Source organism: Corapipo altera, unplaced genomic scaffold (assembly GCF_003945725.1).
Source record: "Corapipo altera isolate COAL_440 unplaced genomic scaffold, ASM394572v1 23b, whole genome shotgun sequence".
NCBI classification, from domain to species: Eukaryota; Metazoa; Chordata; class Aves; order Passeriformes; family Pipridae; genus Corapipo; species Corapipo altera.
Window position 1 is genome coordinate 15,417,537 of NW_020884885.1, and position 27,980 is coordinate 15,445,516.

A 27,980-nucleotide genomic window follows, 5' to 3' on the forward strand; every position below is an offset into this window, starting at 1 on the left:
CATACAGTTGCTTTCAAGGTTGGAGTTAATATTCCCAAGATGCTGTGACTGCCCTAAATGTTGGCAGTACTAGTGACCTTTTGATGTTCCCCAGAGCTGATGTGGCCACCTCAGGAGGTTAACAACAGCATGGAGGCACCTGGTATCAGGCTGACAAGCATTCATAGGATGGCAGCTGCTGGAGCAGATAATAAGCATCTGTGCAGATGTGTTATTTTCTGTCTCCTGCGTCAACCCAGGAGGGGTCCTGAACCCGGGCTTAAGGCAGGGTGGGCTTGCTGCTCATCTCCGCTGCCTCTAACCTGCCGGTGGATTTCAGTCTGCCTGAAGACAGTCACAAAATGTATTTTCTTCATGCAGTTGGCCCTGTAGCTATCAAAGGAGGAGGGCATGATCACTGGCAGTATCTAAAGGCTGTGAGATGAGATCCTTGGCTATTGCATAATGGCCCTTGCCTGCAGCGCAGGCCTGAACAGTGGGCTACGAATGGGACTGTGGTGGGATTTGTCCATGGAGCATCTTCAGCTTGGAACTCTGAGGGCACAATTGGTTGAGGGGGTCTTAACTTTCATTTGAATTTTCATTTTTTTGCACTGGACTTAAGTCCTTTATCTATGTGATGCTGCCTTAAATGATTAGCCAGCATGGAGAGAACATGGGAGTTCTTGGTTTTGGGTTTAGTTTCTCTTCTGGTCTCTTCTCATTTCTTAAAATTTGCACCAGTCCAAGGGAATACCCCAGAACTGCTTTTCTAGTGGAAACTCCTTAAACCTTAGATGATTCTCTTCTGCAGGGCAAGTAGTAGTTGGAGATCACTTCATAGAGTCTGTTATAACAGTTATGACTGAGCCTTTGAGAAGCTCAGGGACTCAGTGTGTACACCTGCATGTTGGTTCCTTAAGGAAGTGTATCATTCCTTAAGCACCAACAGAGCTCTCAATGCTTTATGATAGCCAGCCAGACAAAGAAATCAAAATAAATTAAAGTGGAATTTAATTGTAAAGGTTTTAGATTCTGAAAACTCAGTATCTGCATTGGAAGATGGGCAAAGGCTGGGTTGGCAGCTGCCGCTGTCATAACGTGTGAATGTGGGGTAGTGTGTGAATGTGGGGTCATCCCCTTCTCCCGGGCCAGCAGCACAGACAAGGGGTTGGGGTTCACCTCCAGGCTGCATATCATTGCTTACTGAAAGGTGGCAATGTCTCCTGCTCTGGATACCTCTGTGCAGCTCACAAGCTGCCACTCCTGCTGTAGGAAGCCTGACTTCCCACTGTAGGGGGAGAGGCATGGACTGAGGTGGTGTCTGACTTCTGCCTCTTGTCTGTCCCTGTCCCGTCCAGCAAATGAAAGAACAAGCAAAGTGCTTTTCATCGGAAATCAAGCAGATAGATTTGGATGTTAACCGCACCTTCCGAAACCACATCATGTTTCGGGATCGCTACGGAGTGAAGTGAGTACAGGAGGCTTCGGGGGGCTATACAGACACTGGTGCCAGTGGATATGGGGGGGATGAGCTGGAGAGGGGCCAGCAGTCCCTTGGTTTGGGGTGGCCACCAGCACCCTGGCTCAGAGCAGCTCACAGGAGAGCAAAACCATCTCTGCCTGCTCCTCAAACCCTCACCACACAGTGCAACCCACACATGTTGGGCTGCTGATTCTCCCTTCAGAGAGGTCCACACTGCACCACGTTCAGCCCCAGTTCTTGAGCCAAGCACCACCAGCCTGTTGCAGTGCCTTGTCCCCCAAGGTTACAGAGGGCTTGGTTTGGGATGGCTGGGATGATGGGGTGGGCCCATCAGGATCTGGGTGGGATGGGGTCTCCACAACAGATGGAGTCAGAGAGGTGGCTTTGTCACTTGGATGGGTCACACCTAGCTGCCCTACACAGTCTCTGAGGAAGGTGCTTTCAGGTTTTGTGAGACCTGCTCCTTGCAGGTGGCTCCTGTGCAAAAGGCATAACTGGCTGGGTGTTTTCAGGGTCTTTGCTCTCTGTGTATGCATTGGTGTGGTCACAAAGCTGGAGACTTTGGGCTCAGGTGTTTTAATATCCTTCTTTCTCCCCAGGCAGCAGGCACTCTTCCACGTCTTGTCAGCATACTCTGTTTATAACACCGTAAGTAGTAAGTCCAGTCAACATGAATAGCGTTGTGCTTTACATGTATATATATATATGTAAAGATTTTTAAAAAGCATTTTATATATATGTGTAGACAAGTATGTTTGTATGTATATATATACACAAAATATTTATTTTATATATATATATATATAAAATAGACAGACACATGTTTAACCAGTGGTAATTCCAATTTTAAGTCCTAATACTGGCTTATACAGACAGCTGCAAGACTCTCAGGCAGTACAGGAGTCTTTGCATAGTTGTTTCATTCCTTTGTTCCTTTTGTCACCCGGTAAATGACATCTGGCAGATTCAGTTTTGGTGAGTGTCAGCAAAGAACAAGGGACTGCCCTGTGGCTTTCCAGCAACACTAGTTAGTCTCTTGGTAGTTTACCATGTTTCTGCCTTCTTGTCTTACACCAAATGGCATTCCTTGTTAAAAACACTGACTTATTACAGCAAACCAGTCATTTTTTAGCTGAAGGGCATATGCAGAATAAGCCTAAACTAGCAGCTGAACCTACAACCTCCATCTCCAGGAGGGGACAGTTACCCCATGAGGCACAGAAGATGCTCAAGGTCAAGGAGCCTCCCTCATACCAGATAAATGCTTATCACATTTATTTATTGTTTAATTACTTCAGTGCTCATATAGCTGAAGGAATCCAAAACAGCATCAGTCACATGCTGTTTGTCATCCCATCCCCTATTCCTTGAAGTAGCTGCAGGCACCTCTTATGTTGGATTTCTGTCCCTCCCCCTCCAGGCTTGAGCAGGGAGCAGAGGCATGGTGGGGTAACATTGCCTTCAAACCCCTCAGCTCCTGCTGGAGGCCCTGTTAGAGCAGGTCTAGAGGAAGGGCACAAAAATGGTCAGAGGGCCAGAACCCCTCTCTTGTTAAGAAAGGGTCAAAGTTGGGATTGTTCAACCTGGAGAAGAGAAGGTTCTGGAAAGACGTCATTACAGCCTTTCAATATATAAAAGGGTCTTATAAAAAAAAAAAAGATGGAAAGACTTTTTATTAGGGTCTGTAGTGACAGGACAAGGGACAACATTTTTAAACTCAGATATGTTTAGGTTGGACATAAGGAAGACATTTTTCATAATGAGTGTGATGATGCACTGGAACAGGTTGCCCAGAGAAGCTGTGGATGCCCCGTTCCTGGCAGTGTTCAAGGCCTGGTTGGATGGGGCTTTGAGCAACCTGGTGCAGTGGAAGGTGTCTCTCTGCATGGCAGGGGGGTTGGGCGAGATGATTATGCAGGTCCCTTCCAACCCAATCTACTGTGAGTCAGTGATGTGGTAGATGCTGTAGATATGTGGGAGCTGTGAATTTGGACATAAATGGTAAAGATATTGAAACAGGACAAACCTTGAAAGAGGAGAGGGAAGCATCAGCAGCCTGACCTGCTTCTACAATTTTAGCATTATGGTAGCAAGTGTGTCCCTCTTGGCTCTTGCAGGAAGTGAGCTACTGCCAAGGGATGAGCCAGATTGCAGCCATCCTCCTGATGTACTTGAATGAAGAAGATGCGTTTTGGGCACTGGCACAGCTGCTGACCAATCAGCGACACGCCATGCATGGTAAGGCTGGGGCGGGATGTGGATGAGTGTCTGGCAGCAGGAGGGAAGGCTGCTTAGTTGGTCAGTAGAGCCTTGTTTCTCCTCACAAACTTGTTTAATTAAAGTGGGTAAGGCTTAACTATATATGCAGCCTGACTATAGAGCTGAACTTTGCTCTTGGAGGCAGACAAGTTCTTATCAGAAAAAAATGTGTTTTATCGACAATGAGCTTTAGTGCTCAGTAATTAACACTTCCACAGAGGTGTTATCCTCCCTCCAGAGTGCTTTGCCCTTGGCAGTAAATTAACTCAAGATTATGAGTTTATAAGAAGTCTCACAGAAGTACATCCAAGAGCATCCATTAAATGTGGATGTAATTCCACCAAATGTGCTGTATTATTTTACTTCAAACGAATTAAAGATCCTTTCATCTTACTTGTGGTTATTTTATGGGCAGAGGGCTAAGCCTTGATAACTCTGGACAGTTTTAAATGTGATTAACTGAGATTACAGGGCACTGCACAAGCTTGTGGTGTTCAAAACACAAGGTTCAGGTTTTCTCTGAACCTTGGTAAGCACTGAGGTGTGTTCAGAGAGGTCTTGGCCAAGCCAAGTCTCAGGCAGGTGGGCTGGGGAAAGCGCATGGTCTGGTCCATGGGGCTGGTTGAGAAGGACCAACTGAGGTTGGTCCGAGGGTTGTGTTGTCCATGTAGATGGAGCGAAGGGCGGACTCTGGGAGGGAGGTGGCTGGGCTCCCTGTGGTCCAGCCGACTTCAACAGACAATTGAAGAGATGAGTTTCTAGAAAATCAGGCTGTCCCTGTCCCTGCTCCAGAGCTTTTCTGATTATTTTTTATTTCTCTCATCTTTTCTTGTTAAGGTTTTTTCATTCCTGGGTTCCCGAAGCTGCAGAGGTTTCAAGCTCACCACGAACAGATTTTAAGCAAACTGTTTCCCAAACTGAAGAAGCACATGGTATCTCTTTGCTATCAGTCTTCCTATAAAATAATACCACATTTTAATGCTAAAGCAGTTAATGTAATGTTCTGCCAAACAGATGCACAACTGAACATACTTCTAACCATGTTGGACTGCTTCAGCCACAAAGAGGCAAGCATTTATTAAATGGGGTGCCCCAACCTTACTGAGGCAAACAGTTATCATTCACTTGCTGGTCATCATTAGTGGAGGGACTGCTAAAATCTAAAGGCTTCCCTAGGAAAGCCAGGCAGAAAGGCTTACAGGGCCTGCAGCAGAAGGAGCTGTTCCATACAGCAGTGAGGCTGAACTGTGTTCTTATACCAGCTGCAAAGCCCAAAGGCTGACGCTGAATTTTCTGGAGTCTTAATTCAGTAATTATTAGCTCCAAGTGCTTTGCTGTTTTTTAAAGACAGGAGACACGTAAGATTTGCTGTTGTGTTTTGTCGCTCAGGCATGTGCAGTTGGTTTTCTCTCTAGCAGATGGTACAGGCCTGTTTGATAGCTGGAGAAGCATCTGCAGGACACACCAACTGCAGTCTAACGTCTTAGGCAACTGTTTTGCAACACTTGCTCCCTTTTTTTTTTTGCCTTGTCCACCCTTGCATTTGCTGTAGACAGTTGGCATTCAGTGACCAGACTCCTAAAGTTTTCTTATACTACCAAAGGGCTTGGTGGCCCCCAGCTCCAGGAAAAGTTGCTTATATTGCCATCAGTTCCAACAGCTCTTGCTCCGTGCTACAAATGAGCCGGACCTGCCTGTAAAAGTGAAACAGGGCCAGGACAGGTTTTCACTTAATTATGGTCACCAGCAGAGGAGGGAGGGTGGGAATAACACTGAAAGCTGCTTCATGCCTCCTGCTCCTGAAGGCTCTCCAGGGTTGCAGGTGCTCAGCACCAGTCAAGAGCAAAGGCCTGAGTCAGACGTTAATCCCATGGGCTTCTTTGTCTTCCCATCCCCACTGCTTTTTTGGCTTTGCAGCAGCGGTTACATCAGTTCTGTGGACGTGCAGAGCACTGTGCATCCAGCACTGTTAGACAGGGGTGATGATAGTGAGGTTTTTAAGACTTCTTAAGAGTTTTCCTTAGCCTGTCAGGCTGTCCTGCTCCTGCAGCAGCCATGCCATGCCATGCAAATGAGGTGGTGCTTTTAAAGCTGGCTTGATTGTGCTCGGAGAGGCTTGCATGGGAATTGCTATGGAAACAAAAATGGTCATCTGCAAGGAGTGAGTGGTTTGGGTTCCTCAAAGGTTTTTGTAAATCCCCTGGAGTAGGTACTAGGCCAGAAAAACTTCTTCTAGAAATTCCTGTCCAAAGTTGTAACTGAAGTCTGTCCACAGCGAGGATTGGCCAAAAGAGGGCTTCAAAACTGGTATTTAAAGCAGGGGCTTTGTTGGGAGACAAACCACAGCCAGATCCTCCACCCAGACCCCAGCATTAATGAACCAACCAACCAACCTCCCCAAAAGCCTTATGAGCTGTTTGAACTTCCAGCAGCCACCCTGGTGAAAGCCTGTCTCTCTTTGCTGTCTCCCCCCAGGACAAAGAGCAGATGACTACAGGGATTTATACAACCAAGTGGTTCCTGCAGTGTTTCATTGACCGGGTGAGGATGCTCTGGGGGTTTTTTGCTGCTTTGCTGTTTGCATGCATGGTTAATCTGCCAGGGATTTTTTCTAAATATCATACTTTGAAGAAAGTGTTAATATTTTATAAGGTGGGATACTATGCACACTCTCATAAGACAAAAAAGTTAATAAAGGAGAAGCTAAAAATAACTGCATGTCACTGATGACAAACCAATTCCTGCTGCCTCATCTAAAGCAGTTGCTGGGAGATGGCTCAGCAGCAGCAGCACAAGCTTTAAACTTGGGAGAGATCTTTCTTTTGCCCACTGGCACTGCTGCAAAGGCAATTAACCTCACTTGGGCTCTGGAAACAGCATAGGGAGGAGAAGAGCTGGGGGCACAAACTTCAACAAATAGCAATGTAGCAGCTGCAGGCAGACAAGAGGGCTAGGACTGGAAACATGTGAAAGCGTGAGAAAATTACCCTGATTTGTTCAGAGCTAATTTGCCAGTCCTGAGCCAAGACTACTTTATTTTTAGGGGCAATATTCTACTTGCGCACTTGAATGCAATGTCCAGACTTGCTAATGTTTAGGACATCTGTGTGCCCCAGTCTCAATTTTCTGATGCCCTGTCTCTTGTCCCTTGAGAGGGGACTCACTGCTTTGTAGTCTTCCACTAAAAGCTGTATAAAATGCAAAGTCTGCAGTAGCATGTGGTAAAAGAGCTGCAATGGTCAGTTGTGCCAAAGTCTGAAGTGCAGCATCCTAAATTTGAACTTACATGTCACAGTAGGACCAGTACTGACTTCTTTGTTGGTGAGATGCCTTAGATCTTTGCTGAGAGGTATAAGGCTCCTCCATCACTTTGGATATCAGTTCACTCCTGTTTGTCAGATTGGGTGTGGGTGCAAATGAAAACCTCTTGCAGAGGTGTTTCTAGCAGGCAGAAATAAGTCTGTGTATAAGGAAAACCACTCCTCTGGACACCAAATGAGTGATTTTTTAATGCTTAGTGAGGCATCATTGGGCTTTCAGACCTATCCCATAAATAGCCCTTCTGAGAAATTTGGATGCATACAGGAGTTGTTTTGTGTGCTTGCAAGGCTAAAGGTTGATGGTGCTCCCTCCAGGACAGGGGAATCCATGTGCTAGCATGCTTGTGAGGAAAGCTTCTCATTTTTCTGCATTCATGGATGGGTTTTAAGCACTTTCCCAGCCACCCAAGGTTGTTAGCTTTAAGGCAAAACCATAGATGAAAAGATATATTTCTGTGTTATAGATGAATTCATGACTTCCAAAGCCTAGCTGTGTTGTGTGTTTTGGTGCAAGGGGATGTAGTGATGGCACCAACCTCTGTATCATCATCCCATATGTGTATTTGTTTGTGTATTTGAAACAGACGCCCTTCACCCTCACCTTGCGGCTGTGGGACATCTACATCCTGGAAGGGGAACGTGTGCTGACAGCCATGGCTTACACCATCCTCAAATTGCACAAAAGTAAGGTCCCAGCAGACTGTGTCCCGCATGGGCTGCCTTTGGGCTGCCGACCCAGAACGCCTTGCTGGCCACTTCCAGCCTTCTCCAGGCCCTGTGCTGACCACCAAAGTCACAGTCCCGAGCTGATGCTCTGGGGATGAAATGAGATGCTGCAATGGTTGACATCCTGTGCTCATCACACACAAACCTCACCTGAAACGCTCCCAGCTGCCTCTTTCTACACATATTCTGTGTATGTGCCCCACATATTCTATCAATAGGCTTTTAGGGGCAATACAGACAGCAATTGCCATACTTTGCAGCATCTTTCTTTGCTGCATCTTTGCAGCATCTGTCTGCAGAACTCTAGGTGGTGGTTCAGCTGAAAAGTCTGTAGGGGGAGAAGTAAATCCATTAATATACTTCTAAACTGATCAAAACCTGGGTTTCTTGCATAACATTAGAGCAGTGATGTTTCTACCGTGAGATCTTTGTGACTTTGAACCCCTCTCCTCCCATAAGATTGCAGCCCTGCTCTGTCACTCTGTGACCTTGATCTGGGGCAGGAGTGTGTGCTGGGAACCTTTAGGCCAGTGGGATTTTTGGGACTGCGTGTGTTGGCTTCTGCAAACAGCCCCCCACTCTTCCTTCAGTTAAATGAAGAACAGGCTATCCAGAAATAAATCTTGAAGTATCCTGTTTGTCTGCAAAAAGCTGGAAACTGGCAGGCAGGCAGATGTTTCAGCTTGCCTGTGAAATCTCTCCTCCCTGAGGAATGTGTGGTGCAGATTGGCATCCTTTCCTGCAACCCATTCCAGACTGTATCCCACCCCTGCCTGCAACCCTGGTGAGGGTCAGCACCCCTGCCTGCATCCCTGCCTGCTGGCTGGTGCAGGTTGGCATCCCTGGCTGGTGGTAGCAGCTGCCATTAGTGGCTGTTCAGCCTGACGCTCAGGGCCTGTCTCATGGAGCTTTTCCTCCTCCTAGAGGTATTGGTGAGAACTTCCAGAAATGGCCCAAAACGTGCATCCTTGTCAGCACAGCTCCCAGCCTCCCTATTGTCCTGCCATTGCAGAGCTACTGCTCAGAGGTGGCACAGGGATATGTACATGTATTGATGACCCCGAGCAACGGTGGAAAGGTGGGAGAGGAGCGAAAACATTCAGGCTATCTCATTGCAGAGTGGGAACCGCAGCAGAATCCCAGATAAAACCAAAGCAGTGCAACCCACACTCATGCTACCCTGCAATTTGGCTGTGCCGCTATCATTACTGTTTTCTTCTGTTCCCCAGAGCGCTTGCTGAAGATGACACTGGAAGATTTACGTGAGTTTCTGCAGGAGAAAATTGCTGCTTCCCTGCAGTATGAGGACGATGCAGTCATCGAGCAACTGCAGGTGTCAATGACTGAACTGCGGAAGATGAAATTTGACCTCCCACCACCAGGTGGGTAGAGGGGAAGGTGGGCAGCCCAGCAGGGACCAGAGCATCCCGCTGGTGCGGCTGGGAGCTAGGGCAGCCCAGAAAGGCTGGCACCTGTTGGGTGGAGCATCTGCCTTCCTTGCATTCAGGGCGTACAGAAATGAACTGATGCACAATTTGGGTCTTATTTTGTTTTCTCTGCTTTCAATGCAGCAAAGCCTGAAGAGTTTCCAAGGAAACCCCTGGGCCTGGAGCTCTCTCTCAATCCAGTAGCTGTAAAGGACAACCCAGCAGCCAACAGCCAGAATGGCCGGGCGGGTGAGCACACCCTGGACAGGGAGCCCCATCCTCACAGAGTTCCTGAGGGACCAGGAGGAATGACAGTGGTGGAAGAGAGGATTCCCACTCTCCAGGGCAGTGAAGCAGCGGAAGCAACAAACGTGCCTCCTCCTGGTGGGCGGCCACTGGAAGAGCAGGGCCGGGTGGAGCCCATTGTGGACGGGCAGCTGTCATCTCTTCTGAAGGCAAGCGAGACACAGGCCCATCACCACCTCCTGCCCACGGCCCTGCCTCCAGAGGAGCCTCCTCTTGCTCCTGGCTGTGCCATGATGGACCATGGAGTCCCCCTCCATGCCCCAGCTGAGCACAGCTCCTTAGACTCCTCTCTCCAAAACAGGCCAACTCCTCCTGAGTTGAGCACTGCTGAACTTTCCACTACGAATGATGCAGTACGGCAGCCAAATCCTGCTGCCCTGCCGGCAGAACAAGCATCTTCCCCGTGTGAAGATGCAGGGCTTGAAGCATCCCCCCATCCCCTGCTGGGCAGCTGCCAGCGTCTCTCTTGGACATCACAGAACGACGGCTCCCCCGAGAGTGGGCACAGGGAGGCAGTGGACCAGGAGCACTGCGGAGCAGTGCTGCCAGGCAAAATGGACTTGAAGCGCTCAGCATCCAAAGCTGCGTCCACAGGAGAGCTCACCAACCTGCAGAATGGGCTGGGGAGCGCCGCCAGCACTGTGCACTGGCCCAAGGACAGGGTGGTGGGAGGCAGCGTGCCCATCTTATCCAGCAGCGAGCCAGAGGGAGCAGGGCTGGGTGAGGGCTGCCCCTTCCAGCAGCCATCATCCCCTGTGGTGGAGGGGAACAGCCCCTTCATCGTTATCAAAACTGTCACTCCCCTCCACCTGGCCCACGCGACAGAGCAGGACTTCTTGAACAGAAAGCAGGTGGCATTGCCTCTGTCGGAGACTGGGCACCCCCTGCCTGCCACCTCCACGCCACCAGCTCTTACGCCGGACCCAGAGGAGGCAGATGTCCAGAAAAGCCTCCAGAAACCATTAAATGCACTGAAAGCCCCACGACCCCCTCTGAGCCCCAAACCAAAATTACCACCACAGGTTGTCAAATCTCACTCGGAGAACAGTTTCCTTTCAGGCTCTCCTCCCCTGGCAAAGATGCCCAAATCAGTGACGTTTTAGTGGAGATGGGGGAGGCGAGGGAGAGGAAGTGGGTTCTGGAGCAGCACCCCTGCCTCATTTACAGGATCCCCATCCTTCAGCAGGGCTATGTCGGGGTGACAGCACAGCAGCCATCGTATGTCAAGCTGTGCTTTGGTACGTGTGCCCAGCAAGGAGACGAAGCAGGGGCCACCAGCAACAGGAGACACCAACAAATTGGATTTGCGTCTTTCCTATGGACAAATTGGAAAGTGATTTCATGTTTTGTTCCTCAAAGCTCCCTGAGCCGCATGGCTTGGGGGAAGAGGCAGGGCTGGTGAATGGGTTGCGTGTTTTCTTTTGCCCCTGCCTGCCATGGGTACCCATGGCCAGGGAAGCAGGCATAAGGCATAGGAATCCGAGATGCTTTCTTTAAAATGCCCCATTGGCACAGCCACAGCATTGGTTTCAAAGGCCTTTGTAGCAATAGATCTTTATTTCATTTCCCAGACCCATGGTTGTAGGCAGCAGGATTTCTAGGCAGGGCCATGGCATCCTGGCCTGCTGCTCCCTCTATGCAATTCTACAAAGCAGTGCCCAGCTGTACCCAGCTCCTGCTGCAGCAGTGGATGGTGTCCCAGAGAAGAGGTTTAACAACTGCTAAGTCCCTAAGGCGTCTGCTTGGTGTTACCCCAGTGGAGGACCACCAACAGGGTGGTTCTTTCCCAAGTTCTCAAGGTGAGAAGGCCAGTGATGAATGTTGAGCCTGGTCTCTTGAGCTGAGTGACCTTTCTGCTGGCCTTTCCTTCACAGGTCCAGCGTGGCGAGCAGGCTCGCTGCCTTTTTATTGGCCAAACAGGAAAAGGGACTGCTGGCTCGGGAGGCCTGTCAGCATGAGCAAGCTGCTGGAGGTGCGATGGCATCTAATCACAGTGCCCAAGCTGAAGTCTGCTTTTACTTTGAGCAGGTTAAGTGTCAGGGTGGAAAGGGCATAGGAGTTGGGGAAAGGGAGCACATATTGCCCAGGGTCTGATCTCAGCTCTTCTCGTTTAGACCACACAGAAATTAACAACCGAGGAAGGAAACCTGGGCATGATGGGTGCCCACATGCCTGCTTGCCCTTCATGCACCAAGTCCTGGTGGCCTGTCCATCTTCTCCCCATCCCAGAGTGTTGCTGCTGCACAGCCCATGCCATTGGTTGGAGGTGTGCAGGGACCTTGGGACACACCCCACTGAAAGAGCTGGTCCAGAATCCTGTTTCAGCATCTACTGCATGCCCAGAGGTTGAAGGGCCTTCATCAGGAAGGTAGATCAGTGGAAGAAGCAAGAAATAAACTAGTCTAGATGTGCTTTTTGACCTTGCAGTTCAGAAGCGGTGGCTGCAGGTGGGATTCCCACCCCTTCAACAGAGACCTGGAGCAAAAGCTGCTCTAAGTTTCTAAGGAGACTTGGAAAACTATTTTTTTTATCTCACAGGCTGCTTCAATAGCATAACCTGATCTGAAGCCTACATGAAAGCCCAGCACCAAACCTCCACTAAATTACTTAGTGGGGTCTAGGAGTTGGACTCGATGATCCTGATGGGTCCCTTCCAATTCATGATGTTTTATGATTCGATGATTTATCAGGGTTTATTTTGCCTTGTGTACGTGTGGTTGGTTGTGTTTGTAGCAGGAAGAGTGTCAAAGGGAGCACCCGATTTTTGTTTGGATGTAGCCAGCCAGACCACAGCACTCTCAGCTTCTGTTGCAACCCCTGCTCTGTCCAAGGCCCCATCTTCTGCTGAGCTTCCAGCCTTGGCTGTCCTCTCCCTCTGCAAAGCAGGGATAACTCTATTAGCTACCTCGCAGGGGTGTTGTGAGGAGTCAAGCGTTGCTGTTTGAGGAAAAGTGCTCTATGAATGTTCAGTATTTGTGTTTTGAGACACCACTGGTCCTTTCTAGGACAATGGTGCTTGAGTTGTTTTTAATTTAGAGTATGTTTTCCTGTAACTCTGCATAGTTAAACCTATTTGTGTGTTAAAATACCTGAGCAGTATTTCAGGACAGATATCCCTTGCCTTTTGCTGGCAGCCCACTGGCCACTGGAGCTGACTGTGAAGCAACGAGAAGCATCTGAGGGCTGTTGGTCACATCTTGGCTTGGCTTCTGTAGCCTGGGGCTCTGTCCTCTCCTTGAAGCCTGCATAGGACTCCTGCTAATGCATCTGAGCATTTGGCTCACGCGTGCAGGAGCGGAGACCTCTTTCCCCTCATTTTGACCTATTTTCCCTCATTTCAGGCACACAGCCTTGGCACATCATGTCGCTTGTGCACCTGGGCTCCTCATCCAGCATGTCTGGGATGTTTTGCAGTATTAACATGTGAGAAGGTGGTTTGCTCTAATTTTGGAGAGCTGTCAAATGCATAGTACTCATTGCATAGCGTTTGGTGTATGATGTTCAACATGAATTTTGAGGGGGCGGTTCCTCCCCTTCAATGAGCAGCAAGGTCCTCAGTCATCTCTACACCTGGGGGAAGCCACTAGCTGGTTTCAGTGACCTTGGACCAGGCAAACAAAGGCTCCCCCTTTCCACCAATGTACTTCTTGCTGGGAAGGTCTTTGAGCTCCTCACTGTGCCACCTAAGAAGCTCTTCTCCAACCTGCAGGCCCTGAAAGCTGGTAGGTTTGGGAAGAGGCCCTTTGCCACAACTGGCTGGGAGCCAGCAGCGTGCATTGCTTTCCTTGGTGTGATGCTCTTACTTCAGCACATCAAAGCATGATCTAGCAGGAGATGACAAATCCTGCCTCCTCTTGTCTGCAGACCTGCCTCTTGCTGCAGACAAAAGTGCAGCCATGGCAGGTCTGTGGCAGCCAGGATGGGCAGGACCTGTCCCATCCTCAGCTCTTTTCATGGGGAATAGGAAGGGAAGGATGAGGGTGGCAGCTCAGCAGGACAAATTAGCTGGCCTAAGCCACTTGCCTCTTACCAAATTAACTGGCCTAAGCCACTTGCCTCTTACCAAATTAACTGGTCTAAGACACTTGCCCCCTGCCCAGCCTCTTATAACAGTGTCAGCCCCTTGGCAAAAGGCATTCTTACTGGAAACTTGGGAAAGCAGCTCCCCCCGTCTTAGCCCTCGCAGCCCTGAGACAACTCTTTGCCTTGCTGTCTTCCATGTCAATGTAAAGACCAGTGTTGTGGGTTTGGGTTTTTTTGGGGTTGGTTTGTTTTTGTTGTTTGTTTGTGATTGAGCACTTTGAGTGGCTGCAGCATTGGTGGGCAGCAGGAACCATGGAGTCGAGTTCCAGTATGGGACTGTGGTTGAGGTCAGGGTTTCTCAGCTGTGCACTTTGAGAACCTGGCTACCATCTGCTTTTCTTTTTAATTGCTTTTCTTGTTTACAGCGTGGAACGCTTCCTCCGTGACTCTTTCTAATGTATTATAATTATTACTTTTAAAAAAAACATTGTTATGTCTGTGCTTTTTTTTTTTTTTGCTTTTTTTCCTGTGTGGTTATTTTTTTTAAAGGAAGTTTTTTTTTGGGGGAAAAAAAGTTATCATTCCTTTTTACGCTGATCCAAACTGTCCAAAGTATTTGATGCTGTGTTTTACATGGTTGTAATAATAATAATAATGGTTAAAGAAGTTTAGCATAAAATCAGACTCCATGAGGTTTATTACAGTGACAGAAGCTGCAGCAAGACTGGTTGCCTTCTCCTGAGTGTTAGCCTGGTTCCCTGGGTAAGCTTCAGCTGCAGAGGGTCCCTCCTACTTCATCTCTGCTTTCCTCCCGGCTTTTCTACTGTAGTTAAATCCAGGCATCCCCAGCAGCAGTGGAAAGAAAAATGCTTCATCCCACATAGCCCTGTCCTCTGCCTCCTGAGCAAAGGGCAGTATCCTGCCTGCAGCTCCTGCGCATCCCATCTGACACATGGCCCCTTGCCCAGCAGCCCCTCTGCAGCTTCTTTTTTGGCCAAGATTTTCTGTTTGGAGTTTGTTTTCCTGGCCTGAGGCAGTGCTAGGAGGGTTGGACAGGACAGGGAGCAGGTGGACACAGCTCCTTGCACAGCAGGTGGGTGGGTGGGTGCAACTCATGAGTCAGGACTGAGTCACGTTTACGCCAGTCACTGAGAGCGTAAGGTGGGGCTGCTCACAGCTGAAGATGAATTTTACAAAGCTGTGTGTGAGCAGTACCTCTGACATACCTCAGATTTTGTGGCCAGGGCTTCCTGCACTTAGATGACCATGGGGTCACCCATGGCTTTGGGGTGTTAAATGTGAGCAGTATTCTGGCTTCCCTAAGAGAAAGCTGCCATTCGTTCTTAAGCAACATGTTTATAGTAAACACAGGGGCATCTGTCTCTGCCAGAATAGCACAGAGGGCACAAAGACCGACAGCACTTGGAGGCGCCAGGATTACCTAAATGCCACCCTAGGATTTAAGAGTAGTGCAGGAAATTTGCATCCCTGTGTATCACCTGCTGGGTGCTGTAGGCTGGTAATCCTGCTTCTATCACTGCTGTGCCTCACCTAAAAGAGGTCAAATAGGAAAAAAAACGCTCGTATCTTGCTCTCCAGTGTCTTTAAGTTAGCTAATTTACATTAACTGTTTAAAACCTGGTCTGCAACACTACTAAAAAAACCAAACCTGCACCAGTAAACACCACGGAGCAGGAGTGCCCTGAGGATGCAGCTCTTGGCACATCTATGCCATTTCACACTGGATGCCAGCATGAGCATGGGTGAGACATCCATGGGCTGGAGTGAAACAAACCTTGTCCCTTCTGTGTTTCAGGCACCCACAAGCAGTCTGGTTGCACAAGCTGCTTTGTGTCACCTCCCAGCCAACAGCCCCAGCTGGCTTTCAGGTAGTGGGGAGGAAGCAGCCAGGTGGGACCAGGTTTGAACATCTGCCATGGTTGCCTAAATGAGTGGCACTGCAGGGATTAGAGATGGCATTTATCCAACTGCAGGAACAGCCTCCCTGCCAAAGAGGGAACAGAAGTGTCCAGAAGGGCAGAGTTTTCCCCAGGGTAGGTGAGTTGTGCTAGGTTTGAGGGATGTGTTTCTTTATTAAACAGCTTTGGTTCACTTGGTAGTTGGAAAAAAAATGGAGTAAGATACTGCTTACAGGTATCCTTGATTCCCACACTGCATGTATATGCCCAGTTGTGGCCTCCTAGCTGTGGCAGGGTACTCTCACTCTGCTCCTGCAAGGACTAGGGACAGGCAGGGCTCCACCACCTCCTTTTGACAGCATCCCTCCAGCTAATGAAGGAGCCACAGCAGTACCCAGCCTTGAATTGGTGCTTAATGGGGGTCACAGGTAGGGTTTTGGGATGCCAAGCACCCACTGCAGAGTCCTCCTCCCCAAGGGGAGACCTCCCCTGGGACTTGCTCACCAGGTAAGCCTAGGACTTCCATCCCTTACCCAAGAAGTGAAAGACCTCGGGGTGAACATAAGCCTTGTCTGGTGTTCAGCCTAGGCTAAATGCCAGGCCTCCAGCTGGTGCTGGGAGCACAAGGCCATGGCATGCTCCCTGCTGCAGGAAGGTGTCAGCATGGAAAGTACTCATGTCCCTAATGGGATGGGAGGGCAGACAGCCCCTGCATCAGTCAAGCAGCACCCCCTGCCCTCTCCTATGTCCCCCCAGGGCCTGGCTGCTGCTCACAGGGGACAAAGAGCAGGGCAGTCCCAAAGCCCAACGTTACCAATATCCACTTGCTAGACAGCAGCGGGACCAGTGGCAAATGAACTCTGTAGAAGGTATTGAGGCTGCTGCCTAAATTCTAACAGCCTTGTCAGCCAGGGACTGGTCCTCCCCCAGCCTTTCCCCCTGCACTTGGTATTAGCCAGTACTTCCTATCACCCTTTCCCTGGTGGAGCCACTGCTCTCGTCATGGCTTTCAGAGAACTCTACACCAGCTCTCCATTTCCTAGGGCTGATCCCTGCCCAGAAATGACCCCAAGGCAGAACTGCAGACTCCCCAGGCTGTGCTCAGCTCTGGTGCCCTGCAGCCCCATATGGCTCCTGTCCTTCCTGGCTCATGAACAACCAAACCAGCAGTGCCAGGAGCTGGGACAAGCAGGTGGCCACTTCTATCCCTGTTGTTCACTGGGTGTCTGCCAAGCCATGGCTGCACTCCTCACCCTCCCTGCCCACCACCCACAACATGAAAAGCTCATCAATCCCCGTTGTGTGCCTCTGCAAGGCTTCAACCAGTCGGCACTGAATAATTGATGCTAAGTGGAGCCTGGAGCAGAGCCAACCTGAGGGAGGGAGCAAGGCTTTGTGCTGGTTTAGGCTCTGGTCCCAGGATGTAGTGGGGGGAGAGAGATCGGTGTGCTGTGTCTGGCAGCTTTGTGCCCCGGCCAGTTTGGCCAAGGGGCAATGTTGGAGTTTGGCTGGGCCTGGGAGTGTTCCTCCCCTTCGCCCACTGTGCCGCTCACCTGCTACCATGTCCTGCTGCACTGCTCATGTGCTTCTCCTGTGCTGAAAGGGGCCATGGCAGTGGTGGCTGAGGGTTGCAGAGCAGAGCGAGGGCACGCAGAGCACAGGGTGTGCTCCCCCAGCCCCAGCAGCCATGGCTGGGGCTGGTACCTTACATCTGCTAAGCCACAGACCCTGTACTCAACACACAGAGAGGAGGGCCCATCTGCCCTAAGGGGAAAGGAGCTGCACGTGGGGCCAGCCCCATCTGCCTGTCCCAGTTCCCACCATTGCTGGGGGTCCTCTGAGCAATGTCACCTCCTTCCTACAGCACATCATCTACAAAGCAGCACATGGAGAAAAGAACAGCCTGGCAATTGAAAGAGGCAGGTCTGACCCCTTCCCAAACTATCTCCCCAGTCCTACAACCTCAGCAGCTGAGGAAGCCCACAGGGCATACACCAGGATCCTGTTCACCTAGAAGGACGTGGGCACCAGGACAGTGCAGGAGATAAGCAAACCAGAGGTGAAACAGTGTCTCAGTAGTTGACGCAGCAGGTGGTTCCATCCCACAGGCATCCTCACTCACTGGCAGCAGGTACACATGAGCCCAAGATGGTGATGGAGATGGCTTTGAAGGTACACACAAAGACATGAATCTGAGGGACTGAAGTCACCAAAGCCTGGCTTATTGAGCCCTATTCTTCCACATAGTAAAACAGGCTCCTCCTAAGACACAGAGAAAGGTAAACTAAGAAACTTCCATCTTGGTCCAAAAGTGGTATGAGGTCCCTTAGAGATACCTGTGGATAGACAGGGTGGAATACCACAATCCCCTGCTTCCAACCATCCCATTAAGAGCCTGGACTGCTCTGGTGCCCTGGAGGCCACAGCCTGGCTCCACATCAGCATCCAGCCCCTGGGATACCTAAGCCTGCAGACAGACTTAGATAACCTCAGGCAGGCAGTTGCCTGGGGAAGCTGGTTCTTGGAGTGGCTTTCCTTACCTTTATGGCTCCTAGTGGAGGCAAAAAGTGCCATTTGGAAGTACCACTTAGGCTGAAAAGGTCTGCAGCGGTGGCTGTAGTCCAGAAGGGAAACCTGGTCTGCTTCTCTTTACCCAATCAGACTGCAGGCGAGGAGGATGAGGCCAGCATTTAGCCAAGGCTTCCCCATAAAACTCAAGCCTTTCATTCAGCTACCCTTGGCCACTACCATCACATCTCAGGTTTCACTCCAGCAATGAGCCATTGCTACCAGCTCCTGAAAACTCAACAAAGGTGCTTGCCAAAGCCTTCAGCAAGCACCATGTGCTCATCTGTTTTGGCGTCACCATCTCTGCTGGCTTAGGAAAATGCTTCTGTGGAAGCCCTGAGAGACCAAAAGGCATGAGATCTGTTCCAGCATTTAATCAGCATCTTTAAGGACTTGTAAGCAATTACCTCAGTTGACTCAGCTGTGATGTCTCTAGAGCCCCAACTCCCCTGTAATAGGGTGTGAGGCTCTTGAACAATGAGAGAAAAACATACATTATACATCCTGAGACATGTGTACCTGACCAGACTAGAACAGACCTCGTCAGCTATTCTGTCATTTAAGTACAGGTTCAAAGGTGGCTCTCCTTCATCACAGGAGATGCAGTGTCAACAGATAATCAGTAGGATGACTGAAGCCTTCTCAGAAGTGGTGCTCACACTTGCTGGAGCATAGCACCAAGTTTAGTTTAGCCTTGCCATGATCAGCTGAAGAGGTCACAACAGCCAAACGTGAGCTGATGTGTCAAATATAGCAAAAAGCTTTCCTCTGTGGACTCCTGCAGCTTCTAGCTATGCAACAGGATCAGCCCTTCAGAATAATTGTACATTCTGCTCACCTAAGCTTGTGCCACAGAAGCGGAGTTGAGACAGGCAACAAACTCCTTGTCATAAGGGAAATGACTGCAGTGTCCGAAAACTGCATATTCCAGTCCATGTACGTCTAGAACAAATGTGCCTTAAAAAACTATGGGGAAAATCAACTCCAAACCCCACAATTCCTTCTCCAGGCCTACATTCACTCCAGTGAAACTGAAATTCTGACATTACTTTCAGACTTGAGAAGTTCAGCTAGCAAGCAGACAACACATCATGAGCTCATATATTGACCTTCTGCCTGTCATGGCCAGCAAGTTGCTGTCCTGTACCCAAATTACCAGCACCAAGGTAGCAAGTGAAAAAGCCAAATCCAGAGGAACAGCTCCACCTGAGAGAAGTGATACAATCTGGTTTTTGCCTACAGCAAAGATGAGATCAGATCACGGCTGATGTATATCACTGCATGTCGAAGATCTGTCATGATTCTCCTTCTGGAAACAAAGATGCAGCACTACATTAATACACAATTAATACATGATTTCCAGAGAAGAGCTGTGGTGTCAAGCTTTTAGCACCTTTTTGCTCCCAAACTATCTCCAGCTTTCAGCATGGACTTGACCCTGAGCTGGAGTTTCTTGTGATCTTCCAATTAACGCAAAAGGCTAACCAGCTTCTGAGACGGTCATGTTACTGATCAGCACTGTTTGAAAAGGGTCCTGGCTGCCCTGCTTCTGCTGGGTGCAATCCACAAGGCTGCAAAGATTGGTCTGTGAACTGCCAGACTCAGAATGTTACCTATCAGCCAGGTCCTCCTCAGATGCTTGCTGTCTCCAGTTCTTACCTCTTACCTGACCACTGGATTTCTGCGATGCTGTCCTGTCATAGCACTGTCCTACCACCTGCACCAAGGTGAAGGGAGACCTTGGCTGCTGAAGAACTCTAGGGGCCATTTGCACAAGCCCAGTGTTTCTTAGCACATCTAGGTCTGCTTTAGCTATACGTAAAACAGGACTACAACCAGCTACACCAGAACAAACTGTCAATATCTGAAATCACTTGAAGTGTACAACAGAAGAAAGCTGTGAAGTTTCAACTGAACTCTTCTGCTGGAAAGAAAAGTCTGTCTGGTGCCTGATGGTGACACTGAATGCTGATCTGTGGATGAAACAGCTCATTTTCAGCACCTCTTGGTGCAACAGCCATGAAGAGTGGTCCAAGGAAGCAACAGTATTTTGCAACTAGCAGGTGCTCAAACAAGTTATGATAACATATGTGACTTGACCAGACATGGAGCTTTCCTCAACAAGCTGGAAAACCTTACTCTGAGGAGTGCAGAAATCGCTCTGAAAGGGAGATGCTCCCACTTCGGCTTCCTGCTCCCGACCAAGCTGCTGAAGTAGTTTGCATTCTGGCCAGTGTCACTAGCACACTCTCACTAAGATGTACCAGTTTCTTGTGACTGCAGCTGGTGCCTGCCCTGTGAAGACACCTCATTCCTGGTGCTCCCAGGAGCTCCCCCGGGGAGCTGCTTAACCACATCTCCTAGTCCTTCACTGTGGCACCTGGCTCCCAACCAGAAATGAGAGAATACTCTCCGTGGTTAGAGCCATGCAGAGAGAGCCCCAGACATCGTGTTAATTCTCATCTGCAGGCCTCCAGATACAGCTATCCCATCCTTCACCAAGGGCCTGGTGAAGGATGGGAGAAGTTCTATTGCAGATAAAGAGCACTAGGTTCCTAGTGCAGAAACACCACCAAACGAGGGCTCCCATATCAACCCACCCCACTAACTGTTAAGGCTTTTAGTCATCTTCTAGAAGGACAAAGTATCCCTGCCCTCTGCCCCATGGGCAGTTGCACACAAGCTGCCAACTTAGGAACAAACACCATTCTTCCAGGCTTCACACTTGAAACAACTTAGGTTGGGAGGTTTTCTGGGAGCCTCTGGTCCAGTCCCACCATGTAATACCAGACTCAGCAACTTTAGCACTCCTACAGCACAGGGACAGGCGCTGCTGCAAACAGCACACCCAGTTAAAGGCAGGGCAGCTCTTCCCTTGGGCAACTTCTCCCACTCCAGCTGGTATCAGTCCTTCTCCTATGGGAACAGGGGGCCAGGCAGCTGCAGCCAGGGTGGGGGCTGTGCCCCACAGCAGTTCAGGAGCAGGCATGTACAAAAACCCAAGCCATTAGCACAAGTCCTCTCTTGCCCAGGCCAAAAGCAAAAGCAGCACCTCCAAGCAGTATAGGAGTTGAATTTCTGCTGCTTTAATTCTGCTGCTGCCTGGCATGAGGGAGGATGAGGAGTGGGATGGAGGCTATTCACATGGATGCTGGGAACCCCTGGGTGGGCTGTGGCTTTGTGCTGAGGGTGACCAGCGTTTCTGTACCAGTTTTGCCATATGAAGCATGTGACTCACACACCGCCCTCGCCACTCCCAACCCTGACTGGCCTTGGCTGCCAAAGCCAGCACCTCTTCAGGCCTGGGCTAGCCCATGCAGAACAGCTCTCTGCCACACTCAGCTGGATCACCTTCCCCCTTTGGTGCTCTTTATTCTGGATGCCAGCTAAATTAGCATGTGCAATAGCTTGGGAGAGGGAAAGGCAGCAAGAACTGAGCCACCCGCAGTACTGAGCACAGTGCATCATCTTGGGTGTGCGAGTGAAAAGCACACGGGTCAGAGCTCAGGCAAAAATCACAAAGGAGCAGAGGTGAGCAAAGATGGGGTTCCCAACACATTAGCCCTTATCCAAAACAGTCTTACGTACTCTAAACCCAAGACTGGAAGCCTGAATCCTTTAGTCTTAGTTGCTGAGTGGCCAGACAGCTATCTGCAGTGCACGAAAGCCCTTCTCTACATGCTTACCAGTAATGAAGCCACGCACAGGGCAGATGAGGATTTGCATGCTTTTACACGCTGCCAACAGACTAGAACAGCCTGAGGTATATGTACTACACAGGTGTTAGCACTAGCTAGGTGCTGGAAGGGACCAGAAAGGCCTAATTCTACCTCTGGAGCACAACACATTAATTATGGAGGTCTTGTGCCACAAAGAGCTGCCTGGAAAAAAGTCACAGAAGCAACTAACTGGCACCAGCTGAAGTGAACCAGGCTTTTGGATCTCCTCCTCATTGCTTCTTTCCTTCCAGGCATTGCATCTGAGGCCATAAAAAAAATCACACAAGAACTAGGCTGAAAGCAAGGCACTCAAGGGGAGCACTGAGGACAGGTTTGGACTGGTTGGATTCTTCCATCCTACCAAAATGTGGAGCCAGCAGAGTTTCAGGTGGGCTGGAGGTGATGGGACCATGACAACAACTTGATGGAGACAAAGACAAGCTGTCTTGCTCTGAAAGGCAGCTTGTCTTTCCCAATCACCTTCATGATCTACAGCATGACCTTGGTCTGCAGAGAGCAAATATCAGCACCTTTTCCTCCCTGCCATCCCATCAGCAATCCTTCAGGAGCACCAAGCAGCAGCACCCTCTGGAAGGAGAACACAGCCATCAAGATGATTTGTCGAGACCATCAAATAATAATTTACTGTGATTCAATCTGTGGCTTTGTACAGTTGCCGGGGTGGGAGGACGCCAAAGGATGAGGGGATGGGGATAAAAAAGAAAAAATGTTGTTTGCCGCAGGCTTGGGTGAAGTGTGAGATAGTCCTTGGAGGGCTCATGCTCACCCTGTCCTCTTCCTCCTCCTCTCCCCCTCCCCCATATTCCTCCTCTGAATCCGTTTGCTTCTTCCTTTGCTTCACCTCTGTCCTTGTGCACTGCACAGTGGGAACCTCTCCAAGACACGGTCCAGTCAGCTGAAACCAGAAGAGGACACTCATTAGCACCCATTCACCATCAGAACCATCGGGGCTGTTTCCATTACTCACCCCTCACATTTTGGAATGACCCTGCTAGTGCCCACAGAGAAAAGCAAAAGGCTGCACAGGTCTCAGAGGCCTGGGCCTGGCTCAGCAAAGCATCTGCACATCTGCTGAAGGGAATAAGCTTTGAAGTGATGGCTGAGCTCCGGGCACCTCACCAGACCTTCTGCCTCTGCCTGAACCTCCTTGTGGGAAGGGGCACTGTTTGGCAAGATCTTCCCCCCTCCTCCAGGGATGATGAGAACCACAAAGTGAATCCAGGGCAAATGCAACCAAATTTCCCTGGCCACACACCCACCCTTCCCCTCCCTAAATCCCAGCATATCTTTGCTTCACTTCTCCCTTTGTGCTTTGATGTTCCTCCCTCTCTGCTCTCGGCCACTGCAGCTAGAGTAAGCTGGGATGTCTGGTTTCCAGTTTCTGCCTGAGCAGAAAAAGACTTGGGCAACTCACAGGGCATGCTTTTTTAAGAGAGAGGAGTGTTTCCAAGAGACTCTTTCCCTCCCCTTCTTGCCCACACCAGTGCTGCCACCGGGCTGTGACAAGGACTAGGCAGTATAAGGGAGCAGCAGTGTCTGCCAAGCCCATGCTGTCAGCTGTGAGCCAGAGCAGGAAACGAGCCTTGAGCTCACATCCCCATCCGGAGGAAACGCTCATGAACATCTGGAGGACCCAAACATCTGGAAAATCTCCCTTAGTAGTGATAAGTGTGCTGGGCACAGCATTTGGCTCAGCCCCCAGATGACCTCACGTGCCTCAGCTGGGAGCAGAGGGGTGGGGTCCTTGGGTGGTTTTTTGCTCATAGGAAGCAAACATTGCCAGCTTTTTTTGTTTGCTGGGTTTTTTTGGGGGGGCTGGGGGGTAGGAAGAAGAGCTCTGCTGTGCTCACGGCCTTTGGCTCAAAAAGCAACGGAGGCAACCACCAGCTGACCACTTCCACCTTCAGGATACCCTCTTAGCACCATCTCTGGATATAATGCACTTCTCTTTAGGACTCCAGCAGTTGTTTAGAGGGGTGAAGGGCCAATCCAGATGCTTGGGAGACTCCCCAGAAGACATTAAGGGCAATGCTCATGCAGGCTTTTCTCCCACATCCCGGTCCCAGACGTCCTTAGATATAGATCTCATCCCCAATGCCCCTCTCTCCACTTCTGCCATGGAACGAGTTGGTTACACAGACAGATATTCCCAGGCCTTTGGCTTAAGACCAGCAGGGACAACAATAGGAGCTCTCCCTGATTGCTATCCAGCAGGACTGCAATGATTTAAATAAACTCATCATAAAAAAAAATAACAAGGAAAGAAAAAGAAGAAAAAGAGGCAAGTGAACATAAACAATCTGAAAAACGCTGTTTCTGGCTCCAGCACACACAATTTATAAAAGCAAAACAGCCCCCTTATGGCTAATTCTCAACATTGCATCAGTTCCAAATATCCCAGGGGAAACATCTAATGGGGAAAAGTCTTCTGAGGAACATAGGACTTTCACAGCAAGACAGGTCTGCTCTACAGCTTTAGGATGAGGCAATTTACATGAGTGCATTAGAAGGCAATGCACCCACCCAGCTCTTCATCTGAACTCTTCTAGAGCCAGTCTGGTGAGCAGGCATTGAGCTGTACAGCTTCAACACCAGCTTAACTTCTCTTTCAGAGCAGCAGCATGGGAACAAGCTTTCTTGGGGAAAGCACAACAAAACACACTTTTTAAAAAAAAATCAGTTCTATAGAATCTTGTTGTACAAAATGAGGGGGGAAATAAACAACTCCTTCCTCTCCCACACTTCCCCAGGAAAAGTGGGAATTTTGACTATTGCTATTTCAATGAAAAGGTGTTTCATTCAAAAAATATCTGCTGCTGAAATCGTTTCTGCTGCATTTGTTTGCAGACGAGTGCATCTGTAGTCACCACCTGCCCTGCTTCCAACATATCTCCATGGCACTCCATCGCCTACTGCCGATATAACCCCACTGCACCACATCTCCTGCTTCCACAACTCACCATAGTCACGATACCACACATTTACAGTTCATGCAGCCAGGGCCACTCTCATCTGGGGGATTCAGCTTGCGCAGTTTATGCTGACGGATTTCTCGCACCAAGGTGTAGAAAGCATCCTCAACGCCCTGGGGAAAAAAGCATCACTCCAAGCAGCTGCCCACTTTGAGAGGGGACAGTGGAGAGAAGAGAGGGCTCTGCTCCCCAGCAAGGTGTTCCTAGCTCTGTCTTCCAGTAGTGCAAATTGCAGAGTTAAAGGTAGAAAACCAAGCTGGGGAGACTTAACAAGGACCTTAGTGTGGCACTCGAACAGAGAGCAAGATTGAATGAGCAACCACGAGGCCAAAGAGCTCTAAAGTCCCTGAGTTTCATCAGCTTTCAGCAGTCTGAATGAGGTCTACCATCAAGAGAAAAGCCACCACTGGACCACTGAAGGTGTCAGCTGTTTCATTTCCACCTTTGTGCTCTGGGAGCCCCACATGGTCCTTCCAGCACTGGTATATTCTGCCTGTAGGTCTGCCAAAATAGACCATGGATGAGGTTAGCCAAGGCCTCTGAGCTTAGCTGACCTGCAGTGACTTATGGGGGTTATTCCAGAGCCTGGGAGAAAGCCCTTAGAAAGTATCACTGCTGCCAGAGCATGAATTACGCATTTCTCCAGGTTGGAGGCTCAAGCCCAGGCTGGGGAGAGAACATCCTGACGGAGCACTTAGCCTTGAAGAAGCAACTAACCCCAGCCCTTGCACCCATCTGTCTGCAAGCTGGTGTCTGCCTGTTCCTGCCATTCCAGGGCAGCAATAGAGAAAAGAAAACAAGAAGAACATTTTGTTTAAAACCCTTCTCCTACCTGTCTGGTTTTGGCAGACGTTTCTATGTAGGGGATCCCGTAACTCCGGGCCAGGTCCTGCGCTTGCCGAGTTTCCACTGTCCGAGCTGGTAGGTCACATTTATTCCCCACCAGCACCATAGGAACATCATCTGAGTCTTTCACCCTCTTGATCTGCTCCCTGAAACAGGAAGAAGTGACAAAGTGAAGGGAGAAAAGGCATCAGGGGCAGCTCCAGAACAATCCCCACCAGCTTCTTTGTCAAGAATCAACAGCTACTCCTCGCTCCTGTCAAGTGCTTTGTGTTGGGCTTTCAGGAAAATGTAAATGACTATGGCACACAAGTGAATAAAAAGCAAAATAGCTAGGGCACTTTTGGAAATGAAAACTAAACATACTTCTGCTCTTTAACTGCAATTATTTACAAAACAACTTGAATTATGATAATCTATATTAAGAAATGACCTTAAGATAGTTTAAGCTAAATAAAAATGAATTCTCGAGCAGTTACCTGTACTACTTCCAACATTTTAGATCAAGTAATCTCCCCAAAATGGGGATAAAAACAATAAAAAATCAACTGCAACCAGAATTTGCTGAGCTGATAGAGCAGATTTTGGCAGCTGTAACCTTTTCTGCAGATGTACAGGCAGTATTTGCTCCCTCTCAGTTTAGTTCAGGTCATTCAAAGTTGAGAAACCAATTGGGAACTAAGAAAACTGTAATGCTCACTTCTTCATTCCAACCTTGGATCTAAAACTAGGTGGGCGAGGATGAGATCTACCACTTCTAAAACTCTTAAAGTCCATTATGACCACAAACAATCCATTCAATTCCCTTCTGATAGATAATAACTTCCTTTGCTTAATAAATCATTTAACTTTTTTTTTTTTTGCTCATACATCAAGAACATTTAACATGGTTTTATTAAACTAATAAAAACATTATTTAAAATGCCAATTTCTGCATTTTAATTTAATGCAAATTTCCATCCAAAGGCAGCTGGACATGTATCACACACAAAAGAATCAATTATCTTTTTTTAAAAATGAAGTAGAATGTAGAAATGAAGTCTAACTATATGCATGATATGCCATAAAGCCATTTAAATGTTCCATGTAACATCCTGATCAGCAAATGCAAGTACTAAATTTAGTGCACAGGCTACACTTAGCTGAAAAGAGATATCTTCAAATGGTTACTAACCAGGGAGAGCCAGCATTTCTCTGGGGAATATTCTTTAAAAGTGCAAACACAAAGAGCAGAGGCTAAAGAAGATGAAAGCCAGTGATTTACATCACGATCATGATGACTTGAAATAGTGCCATCCTGCAAGCAATTCACAGGCACCAGCCCCAGCACAAGAATGAATGTTGCTTAATCCCTCAGGTGCTTTAGGAAAATCCCATCCTTTGTCCTCCAGTTTAGCTAAAACAAGCTAAATTAGTCCACCTGTGCAGCTATTACACTGAACAGCCTGCTCACTGAGACTGAAACAGTTCAGAGCAGCACCTCTGGACTATGGAGCAAGGAAGGGCTGTGCCTGTGCTTGGAACAACAGGATTACTGGAACAGCAGTTTATGGTGGGGGACTGGGGTACACAGTCCCTTGGTGGGCAGTGTTCAGAGCAAGGACAGGCAGAGCCATCTCTTGCATCCTCTGCAAGTGCCTCCCATCACAGCCAAGCCTCAGAAAAAGGCACAAGGCAGAGCGATCCCTCCCTAAGCATCGGGATAAACAGGAAAGATTCCTGCTGTGTTTGTATCACCTCCTTGGCTCTCCAGCTTTGCAGGGGTGATGTCAGCAAGGAGAAGAAGTGGGATGAGTTACTCAGGTACTGCCAAAGCAGGACTATGTCGGGATGAGGTTCCTGCTTTGTCGCTGCTTCCCGATACATTGTCTTGGGTAAATTACCTCGCTGGGGTCCTGATTCCCCTCCTGCTCAGTCTTTGCCCTGGTTGAAACCAAGCTCCAAAGGGGCAGGACTGTTTTTCCCTGCATTTGTGCAGCTGGCAGACTACAGCCTCATCACAACGGCAGACAGCAGGGCAAGCAGCCCTCCCTGCCCTTCTCAGCCTCCTCTCCCAGCTCCAGGGCCCAGCAGAAGTCCCTGAGATCGATTGCGCTAACAAAGCAATTCCACTAATTAGGGAGGGAAAGGAGGGGGTCATACAGGATCAGCTCTCTCTTTAGTCACCATAAACACTTAAACATTACATTACCGAGTCCCCAAAGGCCACAAGCAATCCCTTTAGATGGGCTTTATTGGAGTCACTGACATTAGCCGTCTGCTCTGTCTCTTCCCTGGGGAATGGCCACTTGAGCTAATTGTCTTTGCTGGCAGCCAGTGCTTCCACCACTGGGCCTGATCTAAAAGGGTGGGCAGGAGGGTGCAGAGGTAAGGCCTTCCTTTGCACAGGGCAAGAGGGAAAGCGCCCTTCCC

The 27,980-nt window shown here is 49.1% G+C and overlaps 2 protein-coding genes across 6 annotated transcripts in view; one reads left to right on the forward strand and one right to left on the reverse strand.

Moving 5' to 3' along the window:
• LOC113946677 (USP6 N-terminal-like protein) overlaps positions 1 to 14,009 on the forward strand; it is a 77,708-nt gene extending 63,699 nt beyond the window's left edge. For all 5 annotated transcript variants that reach the window (XM_027642308.1, XM_027642310.1, XM_027642307.1 and 2 more), the window contains 8 exons: positions 1,341 to 1,450; positions 2,065 to 2,113; positions 3,583 to 3,703; positions 4,562 to 4,656; positions 6,200 to 6,265; positions 7,629 to 7,728; positions 9,000 to 9,152; positions 9,342 to 14,009. In XM_027642308.1, the coding sequence (XP_027498109.1) occupies positions 1,341 to 1,450; positions 2,065 to 2,113; positions 3,583 to 3,703; positions 4,562 to 4,656; positions 6,200 to 6,265; positions 7,629 to 7,728; positions 9,000 to 9,152; positions 9,342 to 10,606 (1,959 nt within the window). In that variant the 3' untranslated portion in view covers positions 10,607 to 14,009. The remainder of the gene's footprint in view (positions 1 to 1,340; positions 1,451 to 2,064; positions 2,114 to 3,582; positions 3,704 to 4,561; positions 4,657 to 6,199; positions 6,266 to 7,628; positions 7,729 to 8,999; positions 9,153 to 9,341) is intronic.
• Positions 14,010 to 22,349: 8,340 nt separating this feature from the next.
• The window catches only part of HRAS (HRas proto-oncogene, GTPase), a 40,800-nt gene continuing 35,169 nt past the window's right edge, over positions 22,350 to 27,980 (reverse strand). Inside the window, exons 4-6 of the mRNA XM_027642324.1 lie at positions 25,558 to 25,717; positions 24,714 to 24,838; positions 22,350 to 22,648 (exon numbers count right to left, since the gene is read on the reverse strand). Coding sequence (XP_027498125.1) covers positions 24,719 to 24,838; positions 25,558 to 25,717 — 280 coding nt within the window. The 3' untranslated portion in view covers positions 22,350 to 22,648; positions 24,714 to 24,718. The remainder of the gene's footprint in view (positions 22,649 to 24,713; positions 24,839 to 25,557; positions 25,718 to 27,980) is intronic.